This window comes from Lonchura striata, chromosome 1, assembly GCF_046129695.1.
Source record: "Lonchura striata isolate bLonStr1 chromosome 1, bLonStr1.mat, whole genome shotgun sequence".
NCBI lineage: Eukaryota > Metazoa > Chordata > Aves > Passeriformes > Estrildidae > Lonchura > Lonchura striata.
This window is the reverse complement of record NC_134603.1, coordinates 140834792-140860498: the sequence shown is the minus strand read 5'-3', so window position 1 is coordinate 140860498 and position 25707 is coordinate 140834792. Positions and strand designations below refer to the sequence as shown.

The following is a 25707-nucleotide window of genomic DNA, read 5'->3' as shown; positions in this document are numbered from 1 at the left end:
ACTTTAGCTTTTGCATTTTAAACTCTTATTCTATTTCTGTTTATTTCAATCTTCATAAAATGTTTAATTAATTTTAAATTCCAGTTGATTTACTGTATGATTTGCACCTGGTACATTTTTATTATTTTTGAAAACATAGAGGAAAAAATTGAGATTCATTTTTGAGAAGAAACCTTGAAATTCACAATATCTAAAGGACTTTCAAAAATATGCTTGTGTTTATACATTGCATAATCAAATTACTTGATAATTGATTTATTTTGATAATAAAAAAAGAAAAATAAATTAAGAATACACTTATGCCAAAATAATCTTATACTGCTTTACATATATATTCATAATGTAGAAGTGCAAACAGTAAAAAGTCAAACAATTGACTGAAACTAACACAGCTAGCAGAATAATGGCAGAAGAACCTGGTGTGGGTTTTTCTGAGTCAGTGCAGATGAGTACATTCAGCATCACCAGATGTTCTGCGATCACACATTCTGACATGCTACAAAGGGACTGAGTATTGTCAAAGTTACGCAATTCCTGATTGGGAAGATTCCTATAGCCAGCTCCCATTTTCTACATTTTCAATCACAGCATTCTTGTTTTCAACTGTTCCATTTGCATCACTTCTTTCTTCTAACACTACCACTAAGCTTGACAGAGTTGTTTGAGGATCAAGCAGTTTCACAAGGGGTATGTCCACCTTTCGCTCCTGAAAGACACGGTTCTGAATTGTCATGGCTAACATAGAGTCTATGCCCAGAGATGAAAGTGGTGTATTCATGGTTAGTTCCTCTGTGTTCACTCCTGTGAGGTCACTCACCAATGAGGTGATGTAGTCCTCAGATTTGAGAAAGGCAGCATCTGGGACTTCAGCTTCCTTAAATGTTTCAATCTTGTTCTTGAAATCTTCAGAAATAAGTGATATGAAGCGACTTTTGAGAGAAGGAATCCGAGGAAAAACATGATGATTCAAAGCTTGAAAGTTCAATTTGACCACAGCTTGGTGTGCGTTGTTTATAAGTAAGGTCTTCCTGAGATAGTCATGAATTTCATGTACTTGCAGAATGTCTATGCCCTTGGATCCCAGAATGCTCTGAATGTAGTTTTGGTTGCGCAGAATGCCGAGGTTCAACGCACCCCAGTTAATGGCCTGGCCTGAAAGCCCACAGTTCCTCCTGTAGAGGCAGAAGACATCCAGGAAAGAGTTTGCAGCTGCATAGTTTGTCTGAGTGGCATTGCCCAGAAAAGAAGTAACAGAGGAGTAGCACACAAAGTAGTCAAGATCCTGGTCTCTGGTAGCCCAGTGAAGATTTAGGGTCCCTGCTACTTTTGGGCTCAGCACTTTATGAAAGTCAGCCAGCTTCAGCACTTCAAGGTGGCCATCGTGTAAAGCAACAGCACTTTGGAACACCCCTTTGATCGGACTCCCCCCAAAGGTGTTGGCAATGGACTGGAAAGCTTTCTCAACATCACTGGTCAAAGCCACATCACACCGCACGGACACTACTTTGCTCCCTTTGTACTGCTGCTGCAAAGCCCTTAACTCTTCTTGCTTCTCACTGCTGGGAATTCTCCTGGAGAGGATTGCAATGCACCCTCCTCCGTTCTCAGCTATGAATTTCACTGTTTCAAAGCCAAGTCCGGTGAGCCCCCCAGCTACTACATAAACAGCGTTCTGCTTGAACAGCTGCTTCTGGGGCTCGTACAGCGGGATATCTGAAAGCACACTGATGTCCTTCTGCCTTCCCAGAACAGCAAGGGGGACAGAAGTGCAGGTAAAATAGGACATCACAGAATTTAGCCCTTCAAAGTTCTCAGCCTGCTGAAAAACAGAACCTGAGAGATGTCTAAACCCTTTCATATCCATGGAACTGATCCAGGCATGTACGGTCTTCTGCACTTCCTTTAGCGGTGCTTTCCGGAAAAGGCTGGCAACAGCAAGGATATGAAAGCTGATGTTTTCATGATCAATTTCACTGACATTCTGGATACATTCAGACTGTTGACTGCCACACACGATGACCACATCTTTAAGAGAGTACATGTGGGCCAGATCCTCCTGAGACAGTCTGTTGACTGGAGGAAGAATAACAAGGGCACTGCATAGGTTGATATACTGGAACATGTTAGGAGTGGGCTTAGCAAGGACTGCTCTCCAACCCATCTCTTCTGCTGCTGCAGAAAGAACATGGCACAAAACTGAGGATGGCTCTGTAGTAATAATACCCAATGTTCTGCCATGCTTCCCTTTGGGTAATCTCTGAGTGAAGATTTCCCATGCAATGATGAAGTATGACAAACAAGGGACATTCTGGAGGAATGGCGATTTCCTTGCATTGAGACAAACTGTTCCTGGAATCTGAACTCTGGATGATGCAGCAGTGGGGTAACATGAAACCACATGATCTCCCACTTTCACTTTTTTCACATCACTGCCTGTTGCAGTGACCGTGCCACTGAAATCAAGAGCTAGAAGCCTGTGTTTGTCTCCTGCCTGTGAGTTCCAATACAGCGTCTTACCAAAGCTGCAGCTAGAAACACTAATGGGAAAATAATCTTCTGAGTGCAGACAAATTTTCTCCACTTGAATTTCAACACTCTGTTTGTCAAGCTGAGTAGCAGTGCTGGTGGATAATTCCCCGGACAAGTCTTTTGCTGTGTATGGATCAGAAGTGTACAAAGTGAATGATTGTGATTTCTGGAGAGATCTTACAGGTTGGATGAAATCTGCATCAACAAAAGGTGTGCGTCTGATTTCGGACACATAAATTCTTCCCTGGCTGATGCACACTTCTGGATATTCCTTACCTTTGTACTTGACAAGAACATCTGCTAACACTGAGATGTCCAGGGAAGTGGAGGAGCTGAGGTCAATCAACTGAAATGTGATTTCTGGAACTTCAACAGTACAAGTTCTGGTCATGCCATACAATGCAAACCCACAGTTAACGTGGTCCACATATCTCTCTGTTGTTCTGTAGGTGATCACTCTGATGGAACAGCGGGACGTCTTCTCTTTTAGTGCCACCACTACCTGGCGATAGGCTTCGCAGCACTTTGCCAACTGATCTACTGCTTTCCTTGGGGAATCTTCATTTAACTTTTGGATTCCCCACAGGAAGAGAATTTCATCATAATCCTTAACCTCTGCTCTCATTTTATTCTGTGTGTCCCCTTCCACAAGGCATTCCCAGCCTTCATACATAACATATCTCGAAGCAGGATGCAAGTATTTTTTGAGCTGCTCAGCTATCCCAAATTTGTCTGCAAACACAAGGACTCTGGGCTTAAACCCCAGATGTCCAATTGTCTGTGAAAGAGAGACTTCTTTCCATTTGTTTTCAAACAGAAACTCATTGTCTCTGGAAGAGGATTCCTTCATGAAAGTGATGGCAACGCGCTTGAGCTCAGCCAAAACTGAGCCGTGTTTGTCCACAAAGCATCCACAGACCTCAAGGCAGTTCCCAGTGGATTTGCTCATTCTCATGTATATCATCATTTCCTCCTCCAGCGGGCGCAGCACCACCAGGCTGCCTATCCCGGAAGGAAAGCCTGCTCTGGACGGCAGTGTCCTTGAGGTCAGGACAGCGGTCATCTGCAGAAAAGAGTCGAGCAGCACTGGGTGGATACAGTAGCTGTACATGTCTCTGGCAATCTCCTCATTCACCTTGATGCTTGTTATAGCTTCCTTTAGCTCCTGGCAATAATGCACATCACTGAGCTGCCTGAATATGGAGCCATACTGAAAGCCAACCTGAGACAGTGCTTCATAAAGCTCCTCTCTGCTAATCACTGACCTGCATCTTCGATAGATGGCTTGGAAGGAGATGCTACTTTCTTCCACCACTCCTTCAAGCCCCTTTGCCACTTGGCCAGCAGCATAAACTGCATTGGAGGAAGAGAGAACTTCAAAGGTTGTTGTGGCTTTTTGCGGACTCAGCTTGATACTCAGCACTTGGGAATTCTGTGTAAGAACACACGGTGCAGAAAAACTGATACTCAGCTGGCAAGTGCTCAGAGGCACTTTAGGTTCTGACCTGCTCATCACAGAGGCCAGACCAAGCTCCACATAGAAAGCACCAGGGACTAAGGCCACCCCATTGTTCTTGTGCTCATATAAGTATGGTGTTGTGTCCTGGGACACCAGGCAGCCAAGCTCCACGTTGTCTCTGTTTATGCTGTAAATCAATGGATGACTGGAACTGACACCTCTTTGGTTTGTTTGTTGATGGATATCCAGGAAGCCATTAAGTTTTTGGTGATCAAATTGATATCGTGGAATGGCCACAGGAACACTTTGATACCCATCATAAAAGTGCTGCCAGTTGGGATTAAAACCCAGTTCAAACAGATTTCCTACCAGGGTGAAGAGCGTCTGATATTCTGTGTCTGTTTGCAAAGAGGACAACACCTTTGTGCCCTTCCCTAGCGTTTCTTTTATGCTTCGCTGCAGTGCTCGGTGAGGACTTATTTCCACAAACACCACGTTTTCCCTGCCTCTGGCTGCAGTTTGGATGGCTTGTGTGAAAGCAACAGGCTTGCGAGTATGCTGTGCCCAGAATTTGCCCTGAGCAAAGTCATTTTCAGATGCAGCCGCCCCAGTCAGTGTTGAAATCACTTCCATTTCCCCCTCCTGCCTTTCTAAAGGCTCTATCTGCTCCTCCAGCTCCTCGACTATCATATCCATGCTGGGGCTGTGGTACGCAGCTGAAACATTTAAAACATGAAGAAAGATGTTTCTCTGTCTGAAAACTTCAGCTAACTCTCTCTGGACAGCTTCCACAGCCTCTACACTCCCAGACAAGGTGCAGGAAATGGGGCTGTTGAAAGCAGCAATGCACACCTTTCCTGAGTAGGGATGCAGGCGTGCAGCAATCTCTTCAACAGGGATGTTCCCAACCACCAGCATTCTGCCGCTGGCAGTCTTTGCCTGCAGCCTGCTCCGGTGATAAATCACTTTGACTGCATCTGCCAGGGAAAGGTACCCAGCTATATGTGCAGCAGCAACTTCCCCCACCGAGTGCCCAACAACAGCAACAGGCTTAATACCCCAGTGCTTCAGGAGGGAAGCTACAGCAACCTGCAGGGCAAACAGCAAGGGCTGAGAAAGCTCTGGATTCAACAAGTCCTTTGGGCTATGATTGCTTGCTGGCAGGAGGCTGATGGCAGCGTGCTGCTGAAAAAGGTCTTCTATTTCCTTACACTTGTCTCTGAACACGGGCTCTGAGCTCAGCAGTGCCTCACTGAACTCCTTCAGCGTTACGCCGTTGCCACAGAACACAAACACCAGCTGTGGTTCCACTTTGGACATGGCAGGTTCCGTGCTCGCTGCCAACTTAAGCTCTTGCTGCAGGTGTTGGAGGGAGTTTGTGACAAACGCTTTTCGGTACCTGTAGCTGGCATGGCTTCTTCTGCAGGCAGATGTATAGGCCAGGCTTGGGAGAGTTACGGAGTTCCTTGTGCTCAGCTGCTCAGCTGTGTCGGCCATTGTCATCTGAAGGGACTTAGGGGATGCTGCTGACAGCAGAACTAATTCCAGGGGCTTCTTAAAGGCAGGAAGAGGCTCTGGCTGCTTCATCTGCCTGACTACAACATGAGCATTGGTTCCTCCAAATCCAAAACAGTTGATGCCACCTACTCTTCCATACTCACTAGATCCTTCCCAGGGCTCTACAGCTGTGGCAACAGCAAGGTTTAATTTCTCTGTATCAATGCTGCTCATCTCCTTTGAGTAATGCAAGGATGGAACAATCTTTCCATGATGCATCATCAGGAGCACTTTGATTAATGCGGCTGCTCCAGAAGCTGATTCCGTGTGTCCAATATTTCCTTTCACTGAACCGATTTTCAGAATGGGAACTCGGGAAGACCTGTTTTTGCTAATGACACTGCCCAGGCTCTCTGCTTCTACAGGATCTCCAGCAGCAGTTCCTGTGCCATGGGCTTCAATGTACTGCACAACTGCGGGATCAACATGACTTTCATAAATGCTGCGCAGTAAGTTCTCTTGCTCTATTTGAGATGGTCTCGTGATTGGAGTCGTGGACCTGCCATTCTGATTGACTGCACTGATGTTTATCACGCCCCAGATTTTGCTGTGGTCTTCCTTTGCCTGTTCCATGAAAAGTGTCATTTTCTTTAATAATATTAGTCTATGGTTAAAGATGTTACCATGAACCTTCCAAGCCTGGTGCAGCCCACAGACTACTACCTGTTCCTTATTCTCCATGTAGGGGGTGAGGTAATGACAATACATAGTCTGAGAGTGACCAAGAAAGATTTCGGGTTTGGGATGTTTCTAAGGAAATCTGAGGCACAAGTTATTTCCTCCTCCATACTTCCAGGTCAAAGAAGCAATATTGAACAAAAAATATTTAAAACAGTAGTAGTTGAAAGCATCTATATAGAAAGAAACAGGCAGATTGAGTCTACTAAAACATGACCCTGTGACTGGTGTCACCACCAAGACTTTGGGGTTTTTGGCAATGGTATTGCCTTTGCAGAGCCAGGCATGCTGGCATCAGATGGGGCTCACCTCTCTGAATAAGGAAGGAGAGTCTTTGCACAGGAACCAGCAAGACTCCTTGGAAAGCTTTAAACTAGTTATGATGGGAGAGGGCAATTATACCAGGCTTGTCCCTAACAAAGTGGTTAATAGTATGGAAAAGTTAGAGGGTACGTCTGAGGCCCCTCTGGAGGTGACTCTGGGATGTACCAGCCACACTGGAGTATACTAGCAGTCTTACAGAGACAAGCAAGGGGCTCCTGAGATAACAGAAGCCAAGAGAGAAATATCAAACACCTTAGTATCAAAAGGAGGCTTATGAGGGATTATGTTGATCAAGCACCTACAGTCAAAGACACAACCACTAGACAGGGCTATGGAACATCCCTTCACACCCCCACTAGAATACTGTCACCATAAAATACTTCTATGAAGTGCTGTACTCCAATGCACACAATATGGGGAACAAACAGGAGGAACTAGAGATCTCCATGCAGCCACTGGGCTTCCATCTCATTGCAATTATGGACATGGTGGGATAGCTCCCATGACTGGAATGTTATCATGAAGGGCCATGGGCTGTTTAGGAGAGACAGACCAGGAAGGTGCAGTGGTGGAGTTGTCCTCGATGTGAAGCAACACTTGGAGAGTGCCAAGCTCTGCCCTGGTGAGGATAAAAGGATGAACTAGTAAGGGTGACATCACTGTGGGTGTTTGCTACAGGCCACCTGATCAGAAGGAGGGAGTGGATGAGGCTTCTACAGGCAGCTGGAAACAGCCCCACAGTCACAGGCCCTGGGTCTTGGGGGGCTTTAACTACCCTGACATCTGCTGGAGAAGCAAAACAGCAAAGCACAAGCAGTGCAGGAGGTTTCTGGAAAGCACTGATGACAACTTCTGTCACAGGTAGTGAAGGATCCCACAAGGAATGCTGGGCTGCCCGACCTTATACTAACAAACAGGGAAGGCCTTGTTGGACATGTGATAGTTGGGGCAGCATGGCTGCAGTGACCACAAGACTGTAGAGTTCAGTATTGAAGGAAAAGGTAGCAGGACAGAGAGCAAGATTTCAAACAGGGACTCCAGGGGAGCTAATTTTAGCATCTTTAGGGAACTTCCTGGAGGAATACCATGGGACAAGACCCTGAAGGGAAGAGGGGTCCAAGAGAGCTAGTCGACACTCAAGGCTCACTTTCTACAGGCTCAAGGACAATGCATCCCAATAAGAGAGAAAGTGGGTAAAGGGGACAACAAATCTCTGTGGATGAATAAAGAACTCCTATCATTACTCAAATATAAGCCAGAAAAATACAGGAGATGGAAGCAGGATCAGGCCACTCAGAGTGAATATAGAGAGGTTGTCAGAGTAAGCAGAAATTAGACTAGAAAGGCCGAGACACATCTGGAATTAAATCTGTCCAAAGATTTTCAGGATAACAAAAAGGGCTTTTTCAAATCCATCACAACAAAAGGAAAATTAAGGATTAATTTTAATACTAAAGGACTCCTGAGTCCATTAGTAAATTGAGGGAGGAGCCTGGTAACAGGGGATGCAGAGAAGGAAGCATTATTGAATGCCTTCTTGGCACCTGTTTTTACTGACAAGACCAGCCCTCAGGAATTTCTGACCCAGGAGACCAGGTTAAAGGACTGCTGAAAGCAAGACCTTCCCTTGCCCAAGTAGGATTGGGTCAGAGAACCCCTAAATGAACTCAACATCCACAAGTCCAGGGGCCCTGACAGGATGCATCCATGAGGTGTGAGAGAGCAGGGGGACAACATAGCAAGGCTGCTCACAATCATCTTTGAAAGGTTGTGGCGATCATGAGAGACATTAAATGCCTGAGGACTGGAAGAAACCAAATGTCACCCCAATCTTCAAAAAGGGCAAGAAGGAGGACCAAGGAACTACCAATCAGTCAGCCTCTCCTCAATCCCTGGAAAGGTGATGGAGCACCTCATTCTGGAAGCCATCTCTATCCACAAAGAAGATAAGGTGATCAGGAGTGGTCAACATAAATTCCTTGAAGGTAAATCGTGTTTGACTAACCTGACTGACTTCTATGATGAAATCACCACCTGGATGATTGAGGGGAGAGCAGTGGATATTGTCTACTTCAACTTTATCAAGGCTTTTGTCATTATCTCTCACAGCATCTTCATTAAAACCTCAGGAAGTGTGGACTGCATGAGTGGAGAGAGAGGTGGCTGAATGGCAGGTCCCAGAGGGTAATCAGTGGCACAGGGTGTAGTTGGAGACCTGTCATTAGTGGTATCCCCTGGGCATATATTGTTTAGTTCACTCATCAAGGCTTGGATGAAGGGGCAGAGCCTCCTCAGCAAGTTCACTGTCAACACAAAGCTGGCAGGAGTGGCCGATACCCCAGAAGGTAGCCTCGACAGGTTGAAGAGATGGACAGAGAGGAACTGTCTGAAAGTCAGCAAGGACAAGTGCAGAGTTCTGCACCAGGGGAGGAATAACGCCCTGCACCAGGACAGGTTGGGGGTCAGCCTGCTGGAAAGCAGCTCTGAGGAGAAGGATTTGGGGGTCCTGGAGGACAACAAGTTGTCCATGAGCCAGCAGTGCATCCTGGGGTCCAAAAAGGCTGATGGGATCCTCAGCTGTATTAGGAAAAGCATTGCCAGTAGGTTGAGGGAGGTGATCCTGCCCCTCTACTCAGCCCTGGTGAGGCCACATCAAGAGTGTTGTGTCCAGTTCTGGGCTCCTGACAAGAAAGACATGGAGCTAATGGAGTGGGTCCAGAGGAGAGCTACAAAGATGATGAAAGTGCTGGAGCATCTCTCTTATGAGGAAAAGCTGAGGGAGCTGGGCCTTTTCAGCCTTGAGAAGAGATGACTGAGAAGGGGCCTCATTAGTGTGTCAGAATCTTAAGGGAGGGTGTCAAGAAGATAGAACTAGGCCTTTGGTGGTGCCAAGCAACAGGACAAGAAGCAACAGGCTGAAACTGATGCATAGGAAATTCCATCTGAATATGAGGAAGACATTCTTCACTGTTCAAGTAACAAAGCACTAGAACAGGTTGCTCAGAAAGGGATTGGATTCTCCCTCACTAGAGACAGAATGCGTCAAGAATTATCAGAACACAAAACTGTACAAATTGATCTAAAACAACCCAGCTTGAGCAAGGAGTTTGGACCAGAAAATTCACTGGCCCCTTCCAATCTGACTTATTCTGTGGTAATCTCATGCTTTTAGTGTAGAGAAGAGAACAAAACCACACAACAAAGCCAAGAACAACCAGAACATGATGCTAACTTTTAAATGCAAGATCCTTTTCTGTATCCTATGATACAGAAATGAATAAATTCTAAAGAAATGCTTCATTAGTCTTACACTTGGATTGGAAAAACGTCTCTGGAATAGTCATTATTAAAATTCAAGCATGCAACCAGTCTTATTTCAGGTTGCTTCACAAGCAATCTTACCTTTTTCAGCGGTTTGAGGAAAACAACACCGCAGCCTTCTCCCCTTCCATAGCCATCTGCTTTTTTGGAGAAGGGTTTGCTTATGCCATCTGGAGAGATCATTTTGGCTTTACTGAGAGATACAAAGGTGCGGGGATCAATGATGCAGCTCACCCCACCACAAATTGCTGCCTCGCAGTCTCCTGGAGTTAAACGGAAACAAATATTCATGTTGAGATGGCCCTGGTGATAGAAGAAACTGTAACAATCCTGATTTCATTGTCCAGCACCTCTTCAGTCTCATTACCTGATTTAATGGCTCGCAAGGCGTAGTGCAGAGCAAAAAGAAAAGACGAACATGCAGTGTCGACAGTCAGAGAGGGTCCAGTCAGATTAAATGTGAAAGAGATCCTGTTGGCAGCAATGCTCATTGCTGTTCCAGTACCATCATAATGATTTATTTCATTCACAGCTCTGCTGGTTATGATTTCATAGTCTCGATTCATGAGACCTGGAAAACATCAGATACATGTCAAGTTAACCCAAGCCAACAATAGGCATGTACAGTTCAAAACCTGATGGTGTGGTTTGATTTTCAGTGTTAAGATGAAACCATATGGCATCAGGGCTCCTGTCATGAAGCTTTGCTCCAACACAAGTCAAAGGCAGAAGTCACAGCAATTTCCCCTGGACCAAACTTACAAACACACACATAACACTGGAAATTCCTACCTGCCCAAGAAATGACAGGAAATTCCTGCCTGCCCAGGAAATGGCCTTTCCTAATGGCTTAGCTCACTGTATGATGCAGCTAAGATCTCTGTAGTCTGCTTAGACCCCTGTATCTCACTTTGAGACTGAGATTCAGTTTTGACACTCAGGTTGTTTTAGTTTAGCTATGAGAACATTTATCAACCAGTTACAAGGAGGGTAGTTCAGACATAAATGTACAAGACATTAGCTTCAGTTCCTCAGATGTTCCAAGTTAAAGGTCACAGCACAAACTACATCCAATATTCTCTATTTATCTTTTTTTTTTTTTCACACTTGAAACCAGTAAGAAATAGTAAAGAAGAGCAGGGCCTGTGAGAGCAGTTGTGTTCTCTTTTTGGGAACACTGTGCTGGAAATATGGTAGATCCCCAAGTCCATGAGCACGTGTGGAAAGTGCAGTAGCTCTATTCAGAGAGCAAGGAATAGTGCCCTCAGTGGAGGAAGAGCATCTCTCAGACTAAAAGGTAATTTAAAGCATTTCCCCTACAGGTGCATCAGCCAAACACCCCTAGAAAACTCCTTTTTAAAGAGACACAGATTGCACCAGCAATAATGTGCTGTTACTCTACTATTGTCTTTTAAATATCTTTCAACAGCATCTGGTCTCATCTCCTCTGTAACTGTTTGGGTACTAACAAAGGCAGTTGGACAAGTGCACCTTGGTACCATTCTAATGGCCACAGGAGGATTTCTGCTTCTTTAAAAGGATATTAATCCCCAGAATACCTTACCCAAAGTAATACTGGAAAACAGCATACTGGGGAAAAGTGTAGGCCTGTGTAGAAGCCCAGAAGATAAAGGGCTAATGTGCACGTGTCAAACACCGATTGCCAGATATCCAGGAAGCCAGCCAAGGACTGTCAGTAATAAGCAAGAATTGTTTAAAAAGCCAAAACCAGACAGGACCATGAGGAGGTAGGGCAGCATTTTTCTTGGATAAACACCCTTGTTATGCTTCACAGAGACACAATCACAAAATCACAGAATCTATTAGGTTGTAAAAACCACTGAGGTCGAGTCCATTGCAGAGTGAAGCACCACCATGCCAACTAGACCTTGGCAGTAGAAGATTCATCTAGTCTTTCCTCAAACACTTTCAGGGACAGTGACTCCACCACCTCCCTGGACAGCCAATTCCCATATCCAGTCACCCCTTATGTGGAGAATTTCTCCCTAATGTCCAGTCTAAACCTCCCCTGGCACAGCCTGAGGCCATGTCCCTTCATCCTGTGTTCAGTTACCTGTGAAAGATGTTGATCCCCACATCACCACACCCTCCTTTCAGGCAGTTGTAGAGAGCAATAAAATCACCCCTGAGCCTCCTCTTCTCAGGCTATACACCCCCAGCTCCCTCAGCTGTTCCTCACAGGACTTGTGCTCCAGACCTTTCCCCAGATCTGCTGCTTTTCTCTGGACCTACTCCAGCACCTCAATGTCCTTCCTCAATTGAGGGCCCCAGAAGTGGACACAGGACATGACTTGTGGCCTCACCAGTGCCATATGCAGTTGGAAGAATCACTGCCCTGCTCCTGTGGTGACACTATTGTTGATATAGGCCAGGATGCCATTGGCTTTCTTGGCCACCTGGGCACACACGGCTCATGTTCAGCTGCTGTCCACCAGCACCACCAGCTGGGCCACTTTCAGACTACTCTACCCCTATCAACAAACAGTGGACAGCACCAGCACAAAAACGGGAATGAAGCATTGAGCCAAGGTTAGTCTGGGGAGGACCAAGCCCACCCAAGAACCAAGACCTCTAAAGTGGTCTAAAAGAAGGGACTGGACATGGTAACTAATTTTCATAGAAGAGAGCAACCTGTCTTCAGGGCAGGGCAACCTATTTATAAAAAGGTAACCACAACAAACCTGGGGGGTCCTCCAGGACCATTGGCCAGAACAACACTGGAACAAGGAGTGGGAGCTCTTTTTCTCTTTCATTATCTCATTTTCTCTTTCTCTCCCCTTCTTTAATTTATCTCTTCCTTTCCCTCTTTTCTTCCACCTTACACCTTATCCACAACCCACTGCCATGTGCTGATACAGCAGGTCAATATTCCAATTTCTTTGCCAAGTGTGTAATTTACTAAGAAAACGTTTCCTGCAGACCTGAAAAATTACATATCTTGGTGTTCCCCTTAAGGGTGGAACATCACAGCCTGGCTGGAACATCTTTCCTAAGAAGGGCTGGATTGCAGTTGCAGTTCCCTATTCCCTTCTGTGCCTGACCACAGGAAGAAGACCACCAAAAAGAGATACATGAATTGTACCATGAACTTCTAGAGTAGCCTGGTAATTCCTACCAAAAGCAACCACTAGTGTCATAGCAGAGTAGCTTTAGAACTCCAGTCTAGTTCCAGCCTAGATTCAGTGCTAGATAAGATATTGAAAGGTTATAAAGGATTGCTCCAATCTTTGCGAGGTTCAAACACACTTTCTTTGCCATGAAATTTTCATCTTACCAATGAAAACACCTGTTTTGGTGCCACTGACAGATTCCACAGGAACTCCTGCATCCTCCAGGGCTTTGTATGTGCACTCTATCAGTAATTTCTGTTGTGGATCCATGCGTTCTGCTTCCATATTATTAATCCCAAACAGGTGGTTGTCAAATAAATTAAATCTGAAATACAAAGACCAGAATAAAATATGACATAACTATAGAAGATGCATTTACTTCTAGACTCACAGTAAACATTTTTTGCAACTTCATGAAAAGCCAAGCAGTAATTGGTGTTTAGGCCACAGTTCTCATTTTTGAAATTCAGAAGAAAATGTTTATAAGCCAAAGATGTTTTATGCTCCAGCACAAGATATGTCAATTTAATCAATGATTCTGCATTTCAGACTTAAGGGCCCACTCCAACCCATTTTTCTTCTCATGGTTATTGCACTACTAGCAGCTTGATTCCTCAGACTATGAAATGTGCAGAAAGAGACTGCTCTAATGTGGTCATAGCTTCAACAAGTCATAAACAAAATTACAATCTCTCTTCATTGCAAAGAATCCCCCACAAAACCTTGGTTTCTACATTATTTTAAGCCAATACAGACCAATGCTCTAAATTTAAAACCAAAAAGTAAACTATCAGCTCAGGTTTTTTCAAGAAATACCAGTGCTTCTCTAAAAATACTTTCAAAATGCTCTGTGTGTGTGCATGTGCATTTTTGTCTCTAAAAGCATCTTCAAAATAGGTCCATGCTTACAAAAGACCAAGTCCAACTTTAATCTTGTATCCCAAGATCAGATTTATATGACCTTCTATCATTTCTTGATTTCAGAGCAGGATTCAATATCTAACATGGGACTAAGCACTAAAGTAATTCTGGGTCCTATGATTCAACCCTGCCAAGTATAAATTTCAGGAGACAATAAGATTTCTTCTGTGCATGCCAACTTCTCCTTTGAATGAAGCTCTACAGCCTGAGGATTTTAGGTGAATGAGGAATTCAAATAAAAGACACTTCTTTTGACCTTACTGTAATTTGCTATTCTGTACCCATGGTCTAAGTACTACAAAAGTCAGTGGTGCAGCAGGGTAAGAGACTCACTCATCAAGAAGAGCAGCTCGTGTTGTACAGATTTTTCCTGGCTTGTTGCCATCTGCATCATACCACTCCTTGACATTAAATCTCTCGGGGGGGATTTCTACAGTGCAGTTTTTGCCTTCTTCCAAGACTTTCCAGAAATTGTCAATTCCACTTCCTGTTGTACAAAGTTTTAAAAACAGATTAAATTATGTGCTCTCCTGCCCCATGCAGACTCAGAAATGCACAATCAGCAACAAGGACCTCCCACATGTAAATCTAAGCTGCTCAAGCAGACTTGCCACAGAAAGAAGTGATCATTCTTTAGTGAGAGGAAAATGAAAAATCATGACTGATCCCCTCCCTGCTTGTCTAAAAGCAAAGGAACCCCACAAAACCCTTAACCACCTTCTCTCCCCATTTCCCTACCCTCTCACTGTATCTATTCCACCTACTGCAACAAAGCAAAAAGCTTTCTTTTAGGAAAACCCAACCAGTTGATTTTACAGGCATTGCTGATAAGAATGTCCAGCCCTTCATCTGTCCTGTTCCTATGCATGTAGAGTCCTGTAACAATGCACAATCACCCAGCCAGTGAACACACAGAAAGTTCAAATCATCCCAGACCCATCCAGCTCATTTGTATGAGTTTCAGGTGCAGCCCAATGCCCTGCCCACAGCCAGCACTGCAGCTTCTTTTCTCTGTTTGTCTGTCTGCAAACAATTTAAACTAATTCCTTTCCACCACAGCACCACTTTTCAAAAAGATCCCACAAGCAGCAAAGCACAAATTCAACTAAGGGACAAACCAACAACTGTTGTTTTTTTCCATTTCAACATTAATAAAAGACTCTGCTTTTCAGTGTTCACTCACAGCCTGCTTTGCTTTTACCCCAAAGTTACCTCCAGGAAAGTTGCATCCTATTCCAACAATAGCAACTTCATCTGCAGTCTCGATCTCCATCTCCTGGGCTGCACAAGACAGAAGCACTGTCAGTCCAGTCCAACAATTATATATTTACCATTGAATAAATATTAGGTTATAAGGTGAACTTCCCACAAACACACAAACTTGTACAAAACTTAGTTAATCTGGAATGATGTATTGTTGCTTGTGTTGACAAAGGACACTCCCCATAAGTGACCAGAGCTCTGTACTGTATTTTTCTTCTTGTCTCTACTTTTAGAGGGAATTCCCCACTTAATTCCCCAGACTTTCTCAAGCACAGACACTTCCTTTTTACTGTTTAGCCTCTGCTAACAAAATATTAATCTTTTCAACAAATTAGATGGCAAAGACAAGAATTCTCTTTGGGGTCAAATCAAATATCCCAGGATAGAGTTGACTGATGACTTTTTTTTTCTTGATTCTGAGAAAAGAACTTGTCGGATGAGAATCAGTTCAATTGAATGAATCAGAACTCATGAGGATGCCCGGCTCTAAGCCCTGCACTCCTCCTGGACTTCCTTCAACCCACAAATAGGAGAAGATTCCTCTAGAAAGGATTTGTGGGGGACTCTTGGCAGTGGGGAGAGTTTCCCATCCCAGGGACAGCACAGCAGATCCCAAAAGCCTTTCTCAGTCACTGACTGGCAGCAGTGAAGCAGAGATGAGGCTGTTTCACAGCCCCACACCTCACTCAGAGTTATCACTTCTTGGAGGTTTGCTTTGATAGGTGAAATTAGGAATAACTGCCCAGACTCCTACTTTAAAAAATTGTTTCTATGTTCCATTACTTAAGATAGAGAAAGTTGAAAGGCCACCTACCAAAAATAACTATATCAGAATCTGGCTTTCTAGGAGTGAATTCTATTTTACTACTAATGTAAATTCAAAATCGACACAAGAATTTTTTCCTTTACATTCTTTCCAAATTGTGTATGATTTTAAGATTCTATGATTTCTTATTTTAAGGTAACTGCTAAACTAGTGCTGGAAATTCCAACTAAATATTTTTATCACAATGGTACTTTTGAGCATTTTTCCTGACTTAGCATTTAAATAGCAAACAATAGAAAATTAAGGACCTTTCAAGCACAACATAAAACATAGATTTGGCATCTCTAGAGCTATCCTGTGATCTATGTAACTCTTACCTTATATCATCCCAGTGGGGTGGAGAGATAGGCTGAGTCTGTGGAAGTCATTTATGTAGGATTCTGTGTGGTTTCTGATTGAAATACACATACTAAATCATGGGAGATGCAAATAGGATTAATCAGTGACCTGACTAACGTTCAAAATTACTTCCTTGAAGTTGTAAATTTACTGAAGTTAGCAAGGACAAGAGTATTATCCATCATCTTACAGCTATCAAATAATAAACTGAGGTTATGTTTTAACAACATAGATTCATGGAATGTTTTGCATTGTAAGGGACCTTAATGATCCTCTACATTCAGCCCCCCTGCCAATGGCAGTACATATTATACTAGACCAGGTTGCTCAAAACCCCATACAGCCTGACCTTTATTACTTCCAGAGATGGATTATCCACAGATTCTCTGGGCAACCTGTAAAGAATTTCTTCCTATACCTAATTAACACCTATTCTCTCTCACTTTAAAGCCATTCCTCCTTGTCCCATCAGCACATGACCTTCCAAAAAGTCCCTCTCCATCTTTCTTAGAGGGGTCTATAGGTACTGGCAGGCTGCTATATGATCTTCCTAGGGCTTTCTTTCTCTAGGCTGAATAACCTCAGCTCTCTTGAGTCTTTATCTTCATAGGAGAGGTGCTCCAGCCCTCAGATCATCATGAAATAGCCCAGTAAATTTTTATGATCTTAGGAATATATTTTAGAAGACTCTAAAGTAACAATTCAATTTGGTTTTCTCTTAGTATCAATAAATATGAACTAGTGTTAACGACCTATTTGTTGGAGGCATTGTGAAAATGAACCTTCCCAGTTCTGCCTCAGAAGGCTTTAAATTTTTAGGATTTGGCTATACTTTTCAGAGTTAATAATCAGTGAACTAAAGAATCTTAACAAAACACAAGCAAATATTACATGAGAAATTACTGAATCCCCCTTCCCAAACCAGGAGGGATAGCCATGGACTGCAAATAGAACATGAATAAAGTACAGAAAAGCCTTCCACCAGCCCTCAAGGCAATGTTCTGTTGAATTTCCTGTCATATGTCCTATTTTAACTTTGAGAGGATTTTAATTTTGAAAGTATTTTAACGTTGTCTCATTTCTATTTATACTAATCCATGTGGTGACTATAACATATTCTGCAATACACATGCTTTCCAGTTGTGGGTGCAGAATGTGAAGAAGGTAATTTGCTCACTAAAATTCAAAGGAAAAAATCTACTTAGGATAATACAACTAAGTTTGAAAGGGAATTAATTTCATTCTTAATGACACCAATAATAAAGCCACAGTTTCTATTTTATGTCAATATTAAATTACATAATATTACATAATATTTTCCAGGAGACAGATAATCTGTCTCCTGGAAAACAGAGCATAGCCTTTATGTAAAAATATGTTTGCATGAGAACATTTTGTATGAAAATGTTTTGTATGTTAATTTTGTATCATAAAAGCTAATTTTCATAATGTATAGAATTATCCAGCTGAGTAAGAATTTTACCTATAAAATTCTTCCAACTACATGTGAATGCAGTCAAGACATACATCATCAGCAAATCCATTGCTATTTATTCCATGGTGTAAAATAAATCAATTATATTACAAGAGCGAGGACCCCGCTTGAAACTCGGCTGATTGACACATGCTAATAAGTGAATCTGTTGAAGATACCCCTCTATGGAATATAAAAATTAAGGCCTGCTGTAAAATTCTACAACTATTTCAAAACATATTGAACCAACATCTAAGAGCTACAATATTGTGATATCCCTCATACCCACTACCCATTAAAAAAATTCCACTGATTCCTAGGATTCATGGGGTAAGGGCACTGACTAATGAGAAATGGGTTGATGACTACAACTGAAATTACATTTTGAACTATTGAATGCTGTATGATTACTTGTGTTATTGCTTCAGCTGTTTCTATCTTTTCTCCTCTTGTCTTTATTCATCAACTCCATGGACAGCCCACAAACTGAATAAGAAGCTGGGAAAGAACATTTATTATGCTGTTTGAGTTACGGGTTGGATGTCAGAGACTGAAATAGTTAATGCCTCAAACACTGATATATAGTCTTCCTCATTGTAGCAAAACTATATAAAGAAGCCATTGAAGCCCATCCCTCCCTAAAAAAAATGCTGGACTGGAACTTCGGACTAAAAATCAAAATGCTGAGATTAGATAAAGAGAAAGCCATTTGTCACTCATCTGAGATTCAGGGAGAAGTAAACAAGGAAAAGGAGAGTCAAACACTGCAGCTGTGCTGAGATTCTTCCCTGGCTGGGTTTGGGGTGGGGGGAAATTACAGCCCACAGAAGCCAGGTTTACAAAGACTCCCCCCTGAAATGCAGGAGAAGGAGGTTTGGGGGGATAACCTCTGGTCAGAGGCAGCAAACCGTCCTCCCTTACACAAGCAGTGGAACCCCCAACCCCACAGGCCACATCTACAGGACATTCAAGTGAAAGGCAGCTGAGGGAGGTGCCTTAATCCATCAAAGACACCCCAAAGTGCTCCCCAGGGTGATGCAACAAATCCAGACTGTTGTAAGAGACAACAGCAAACACCCTTGTCCCCAAGGGAGGTAGCTGTGTTGTCCTACCTAGCCTGAGCATTTATTAACCCATTGGATTCTATGGGTTTTTGGGAGCTTTTTGGGGACACCTTCATCACCAAAAATACCAGACACAGAGGATCAATGGACCATCGTTGTGATCCGTGGATAGTGATATTTTCTTTATTCTGTCACTTTCTTTCTGTCCCCCCACCTCTTTTTTAGTTCTTTTTTTTTTTTTTTCTCTCTCTCTCTCTCTCTCATATTTACTATCAAATAAAACCCATACTACTGACTTTAGGATATGGTCTCATGTGCCATATAGGTAAAACCTTACAAAGGGAAGGCCATGGGAAATCATGGCTCAGGTCAGCTACTTTGGCTAAGTAGAAAAGGACTGTGGGAAAGTGATTCAGCTGAATTAGTGGTAGAAAAGTAAGTTATGTAACCATTGTGTGTTCACATCGTGGTGTATGGTGGTTAGTTGAAATATGTTTGTTATGATTAAAAGCTATGTAGCTGATGACTGGCTAATCGCTTAAAAAGCCCAGGTTTTTGGAATAAAGGGCTCTCCTCTGCACTGGCCTGGGGATCGGGCATCACTACAGACCCTCACCTCACACTCTCATTTTCACCTTAATTTGGGCAGAGGCATTGCTAATAATTTTAATAATTTAATCTCAACACCCTCTAAGACCAAGGTGAAAACTTACTTTCACTAGCCTTCTTTCACCTCCCAGTTCTGGGACTACTGAGGGCCAATCTCAGCAGTAAAGTCTGAGGAAAAGAAGGCTTTCAGTCATTCTGCATTCTCTGTGTCTTCCGTGACCCGAACATCCTTCTGATTCAGCAGCGCCCCAACATTCTCCCCAATCTCTCTTTAATGCCTTTCTCAGTCACTGACTGGCAGCAGTGAAGCAGAGATGAGGCTGTTTCACAGCCCCACACATCACTCAGAGTTATCACTTCTTGGAGGTTTGCTTTGAAAGGTGAAATTAGGAATAACTGCTCAGATTCCTACTTTGAAAAATTTACTTCTAGGTCCATTAAGAACAGAAAAGTCAGAAAAAATTTAAAAGGCGCCTAGCAAAAATAAGTAGACCAGAACCTGGTTTTCTAGGACTAAATTCTATTTTACTAATAATGTAAATTCAAAATTGACACAAGAATTTTTTCCTTTAAATTTGTTTCCTTCCTTTTTAAATTCTTGCATACTTGTCTATGATTTCTATTATTCTATGATTTCTTATTTTAAGGTAACTGCTAAACTAAAGCTGGAAATTCCAACTAAATACTTTTATCACAACATTACTTCTAAGCATTTTTCCTAAGTTAGCATTAAAATAGCAAGCAATAGAAAATTAAGGACCTTCCAATCACAACATAAAACATATTTTTGGCATCTCTAGAGCTATCCTGTGATCTATATAACTCTAACCTTACTTATATCATCCAAATGATGTCGAATAATAGCCTGAATCTGTGGAAGTCGTTTATATATAATTCTGTGTGGTTTCTTCTTCAAATACCCATGCTAAATTGTGGTGAAAGTGCTAACACAATTTAAAGAAAGAAAGCAAATGGGATTAGTCAGTGACCTTGGCTATACTTCAATACTACTCCATGGAAGTAGTAAATTTGTTGAAGTCACAAGGTTCACTACAGGACAAGAGTAGTGTCTCTATCTTATCCAACATCTTACAGTTAGCAAAAGAATAACCTGAAATTATGTTGTTAGGAGCCACTGAATCACAGAATGGTTTCCACAGAAAGGTACTTCAAACATCCTCTGGCTCCAACCCCCCTTCCTCATACCTAATCTACACCTATTCTCTCTCAGTTTAAAGCCGTTCCTCCTTGTCCCATCAGCACATGACCTTCCAAAAAAGTCCCTCTCCATCTTTCTTAGAGGGGTCTATAGGTACTGGCAGGCTGCTATATGATCTTCCTAGGGCCTTCTTTCTCTAGGCTGAATAACCCCAACTCTCTGAGTCTATATCTTCATAGGAGAGGTGCTCCAGCCCTCAGATCATCATGAAATAGCCCAGTAAATTTTTATGATCCCAGGAATATGTTTTAAAAGACTCTGTCTTTAAAGTTACAATTCAATTTGGTTTGTTCTTAATATCAATAAACATTAACTAGTGTTAACGACCTATCTATTTGCTGGAGGCATCAATTCTGAAAATGAAGAAGAAATTATGTATAAACTTAAAACCTGAGTCTCATGTTTCATTCCACAGCTGCTTTCTTTTTCTGAGCACGACCATTTAAATGTACAAGAAAAAAAAAGGCTTGTCAAAATACAAAAAAGTCCCCAAATATTTCTGAGCCTACCACAACATTAAAGGCAATATTGAACTTTCTGTCTAAAAACTGCCATCTGCTTAAAACCCAAATAACACCGGAATATCCAGAAATAACCTCTGAAGGGATCAAGTCCTGTAGTCACTGCAAGATCCCTTTTTCACTCTCGCTCATCTGACTTCATCCCAACCACCTAAACTCATCTTTCTCCTCTTCTGACATTGTAATGGAAACACAGAGTTGCTTTTATAGATGGTTAATGATTTCCCTGGAGAGTGGCTTAGCAACAATATCAGCCAGCTCCCTCAGCACACCTGGCTTGATCCCATCAGGCCCCATGGATTTATGGGTGTTAAGGCTGCCTCGTCAATCTCATCACTGTCTCCAAGACCAAGGGAAAGCCTTACTTTCTCCAGCCTTCTCTCACCTCCCAGTTCTGGGGCTCCCAAGAGCCATTCCCAGCAGTAAAGTCTGAGGAAAAGAAGGCTTTCAGTCATTCTCTCATGTGCCTTCTGTGACCAGAACATCCTTCTGATTCAGCAGCGACCCAGCATTCTCCCCAGTCTCCCTTTAATGCTGCTGTGCTTGTAGAAGCCCTTCTCTTCTAAAGCCCCAACCCATGGGATTCCTCTAAGTAGGTCTTTCAAGAGGCCAAAGTTTGCTCTCCAATAGTTTAGGGATCTAGTCCTTCCTAATGCTTTGCTTCCTCCATGCAGGATCCTTAGTTCCACCAGCTCATGGTTACTACAGCCAAGGCTGCCCCCAAACTTCACATCTTCAACCCGTCCCTCGTGGTTTGTTAGCACAAGGTCCGGCAACGTGTCCCAGCTGTGTCCCCTCCCTGCCTCTTGCCCACCCCCAAATGACCCTGAAGAGGAGAGTGAGAAACACAAAGACTTGGCTCTCTGCAAGCATTGCTCAGCAATGACCAACCCCAGATGGTCACAAGTCTACTCCAGCCTGACAGTGACATGCACAGCACAGAGATCTGACACAGAGCATTGGGACTTCTGGACAGAAGCAAGAGGGGTAAGTAAAAGGCTGCAGACAGCTTTGAGATAAATAGTCAAGGGGAAGATCTTGGTGCCTCCCTGTTTGTATGTGCAGCTTGGCAGGCACCCTGAGAGGGGTTGTCAAGGGATCTCAAGCAAGAGATGCAGCAGCTCTGCAAGTCTGAATTTTGGACCTGCATGTAAACATGAACCTTCTTATGGCTCAGACCTCATCTGATACCAGTATATTTCCATACAGTACACTGAATAAAAGAAAAGAGCCTATGGCTTCCCACAGTGACAGAAGTTCATTGGCTGTTTTCCCTCCCAGTCTGGGGGGGCTGCTCCTGGAGCAAGGCACGGTTATGGGTATGACAGAGGCTGGACTGAAGACAAGCACTGCCTTTGCTGTGCTCCAAAACCACTAAGAAACCACATTATGCTTGCTGCCTTGATGATTTGGGTGTGCCCCATGTAAAAACAGTTTCTCTTGGAAGGTAAACTATAAACAATCGTAACATTTAGTGTTTATAGAAGTTAAAGTGGAAAATATACTAAACTTATAATTGCCTATAAACTTAATTACACAGGCTTTATAAGGAAGGCACATAAACTAAACAGCTCCTGAAAACATATTGACCTATGTTTTCTTATTATATTGAAATACTGAGCAATATTCAAACCATTCATCATTGATGATGAAAGCTGTAGAAACAGTTCAGAGTCAAGTGAAATGGTACTTCTTTACAATCTATTTCATAAAAAGTTAACCTACACAGGATCATCATCTAATCTTTGTCACCTGTCTACTTTTCTGCATGATCTAATGAACAGCAGCAAGAAAGCAAAGGAAAATCAAAAACACCCCTTAGAGCCTCCAAAATCACAGAGAAGACCCCATTCACAGACAGGTATCATGTTGCTTCAGATGAAAGCATGAAGAACACAAGACAGACTTGACCCACTGTGTCCCTAAGGGAGAATAAATTCACTTACCCCTCAGCAGGGAACTCCCCACCAGGATTATGTTCTCTTGTGTGACAACAACTCTGAGTGCAATCACAAAAGTGAGAAAGGCAGGTAATTATACATGTTCAGGGAGACTTTGGGCAATATACAGCTGTAAACACATTCTCCACAGAGTTGGCCAGCCTGCCTGTTGAGACCATGCCAACAGTTCTCCCTATTCAGGTAGAATGAGTTTGTTTGTTGCTTTTCAATTTACTGGGTTTATTTTAAACTCAGTCCATCCACAATAATGCATGAGACAGAAAAAGAATTTGAAATACTTCCTGGCAATTTGCCTCTCCCGAAAATCTTGTTTTTATCATCCTGTAACCTTAGAATGACCCAGAAGAATCTGGACAGATAAATTCTTGTTTTACTGGCAGAATATCTTTAAAAGATATTTTTCTTCTAAACAGACTTTATGGAAGTGGCAGACAGGCACATGAACTGTAAGGGGGGAGTCTGCTGTAGATTCAAATAAATCTTCACACATAAAATGAAGCCTCTTTACCTAGAACAGCCCAGCCACTCTAGATGGTGGCTGTGTAAGGATCTACTTACACGAGAGATGAGTGTCTAAGTGTCTTTAACAGTTAATGGAGGCCTGGTCAACAAAGAATAGAGCATTGTGGTGGTGCATTCCCCTCTCTTTTTCAGGCTGCACTGCCATCTGAGAAATGCTCATTAGGTCTCAGCCTTGATGAACAGCACCTGGGCTCAGCTCCTCTTGAGCTTATCAGAAACACTGTCTGCTCCCAGGAACTGCTGCTGTCTAATTAGCTCCATTTTTTTTTCCACTAACCGCCTTAGTAACTATTTTCATTGCCTCCATAGTGTAATATCTTTGTTCTCACAGTTTCAGAGAAAGTGTGCTGACCTGAAGTGTGGCCCCTCTCTTGCAGTCCTATAAGCAGGGGTATAAAATGGGTCCTTTGAGCTCTTTGGGCTGCAGTGTGCTGTGACCAGTGACTTCCATCTGAGTGGGGCCTCTCAGAGCCTGCAAGCTCTGAGGTCTGCTGTACTTGTGGGATCACTGAACAACAAATCCTGGGCCAAAACCCCCACTCCTCAAGGCTCAACCCTTCATGCATTGAGGAGGCGCAAAAGCATCCAAAGTGAGTATTTCATGACCTTCAAGAGAGATTTACCACAGGTACCTTGCACTGACCTTTATGTCTGTGTGCATATACACATACACACATGCTATAGCAAGACTGGGAGAAATGCTGCTCTCTTGGATATTTAAATACTTTAGATATCGAAGTAAATTAGGCCTGCAAGTAAGTTTGAATTATAAACTGTGTTTAATGCTGTTAAGTGCTATTCCCTGATAAATTGTTACAGTTAAGTTATAAATTAAGAACTGTTAATTCATTGCATTGCATGCTGTAATCTTTTAGGTTGTATTCCTTTTTATCTTTGCCCTTCCTGTCCTTTGTCGCACACACCTAAGCACATATGCACACACATATTTCTCAGTTAGTTTCTGTTCTGATTCACTGTATTTTCTTGGGTTTTTTTTCTCAGTGTGCCTTAACTGTCTTTTAAGTAGTAGAGTGAGCCTTGCCAATGAACTTTGTTGCACTGTTGCTTATTATTAAATCTGGCTTTTTCTGATACTCTTACCAGTTATTTTTCAAGCTATCTCAAACTCTCATTCACAACAAGCAATGAAGAGAGCTGGCTGTTGGATCAGTGCAGGTGGACACTGCACTCCCACTCCAAGTGGACACAATGATTGTTTGAGGAATGTCCTGGGAAAGGAAGGAAGGAAAACCACTCTTTTAGTTAGAGGGTAAATCCTACCCATGATAGGGAAATGGAATGGAAGGCAGCCAGCATTACATTTGTGTTTTACAATTAATAATCTGAGAGCATTGCTAACTGAACAGTAGTGATTTCCCTGGACCATATTCCAAGGCTGAAGAAAAGTGAAGGTACCAGGGAAAGACCAAGGTGGGATCAGGATGCACTCTGGTTCATTTTTGTGAAGTAACATTGGATGTGCCTGTCAAAAACCAAGGATCAGAAAGATCTTTTTCTAAGGACATGAAGTCACCATCTGACATGTCAGCATTCTAGAAAAAGCAGAAATTCCCTAGAGCGTTCTTCTATATTGGATGTAAAACAAGTCACCCAGTTAGTGACACCTCTGCAAACATTCTGGCTCACAAAATTAAAATGACACATTGATAAAAATACACAGGCACACATAGAGCCAGACAAGCAGACTTGCAAGTTTGCACCAGCAACCAAAGAAGATATTATCCTGACATGCACACCCATAATAAATCAACATATGCCAGGAGAGACTAGATTAACTTACGGAGATAACTTCTGTAATATCCTGTTGGTGCAGGTCAATGATATGTTAGTTGTGTGTTTGCCAGAAAATTTCCCTGACAAGGAAGTATAAAATTTTCTTCCAGTAAATTAAATGGGCAGGGATGTGCAAGGTCATTCCCTCATCAGATAACAGAACAAGTGCTCACATTAGCCCCTGGGATATCTTTA

At 42.7% G+C, this 25707-nt stretch overlaps 1 protein-coding gene across 1 annotated transcript; it reads right to left on the bottom strand.

Annotated features, from left to right (window-relative positions):
• Nucleotides 1-550: 550 nt before the first annotated feature.
• Nucleotides 551-15193, bottom strand: LOC110477307 (uncharacterized). The gene is made up of 6 exons (XM_031504162.2): nucleotides 15133-15193; nucleotides 14254-14407; nucleotides 13164-13324; nucleotides 10236-10439; nucleotides 9950-10131; nucleotides 551-6109 (listed from the first exon to the last, which is right to left on the bottom strand). Exons 1-6 carry the CDS (start codon nucleotides 15191-15193, stop codon nucleotides 551-553), a joined length of 6321 nt encoding a protein of 2106 aa, XP_031360022.2.
• Nucleotides 15194-25707: the final 10514 nt, after the last annotated feature.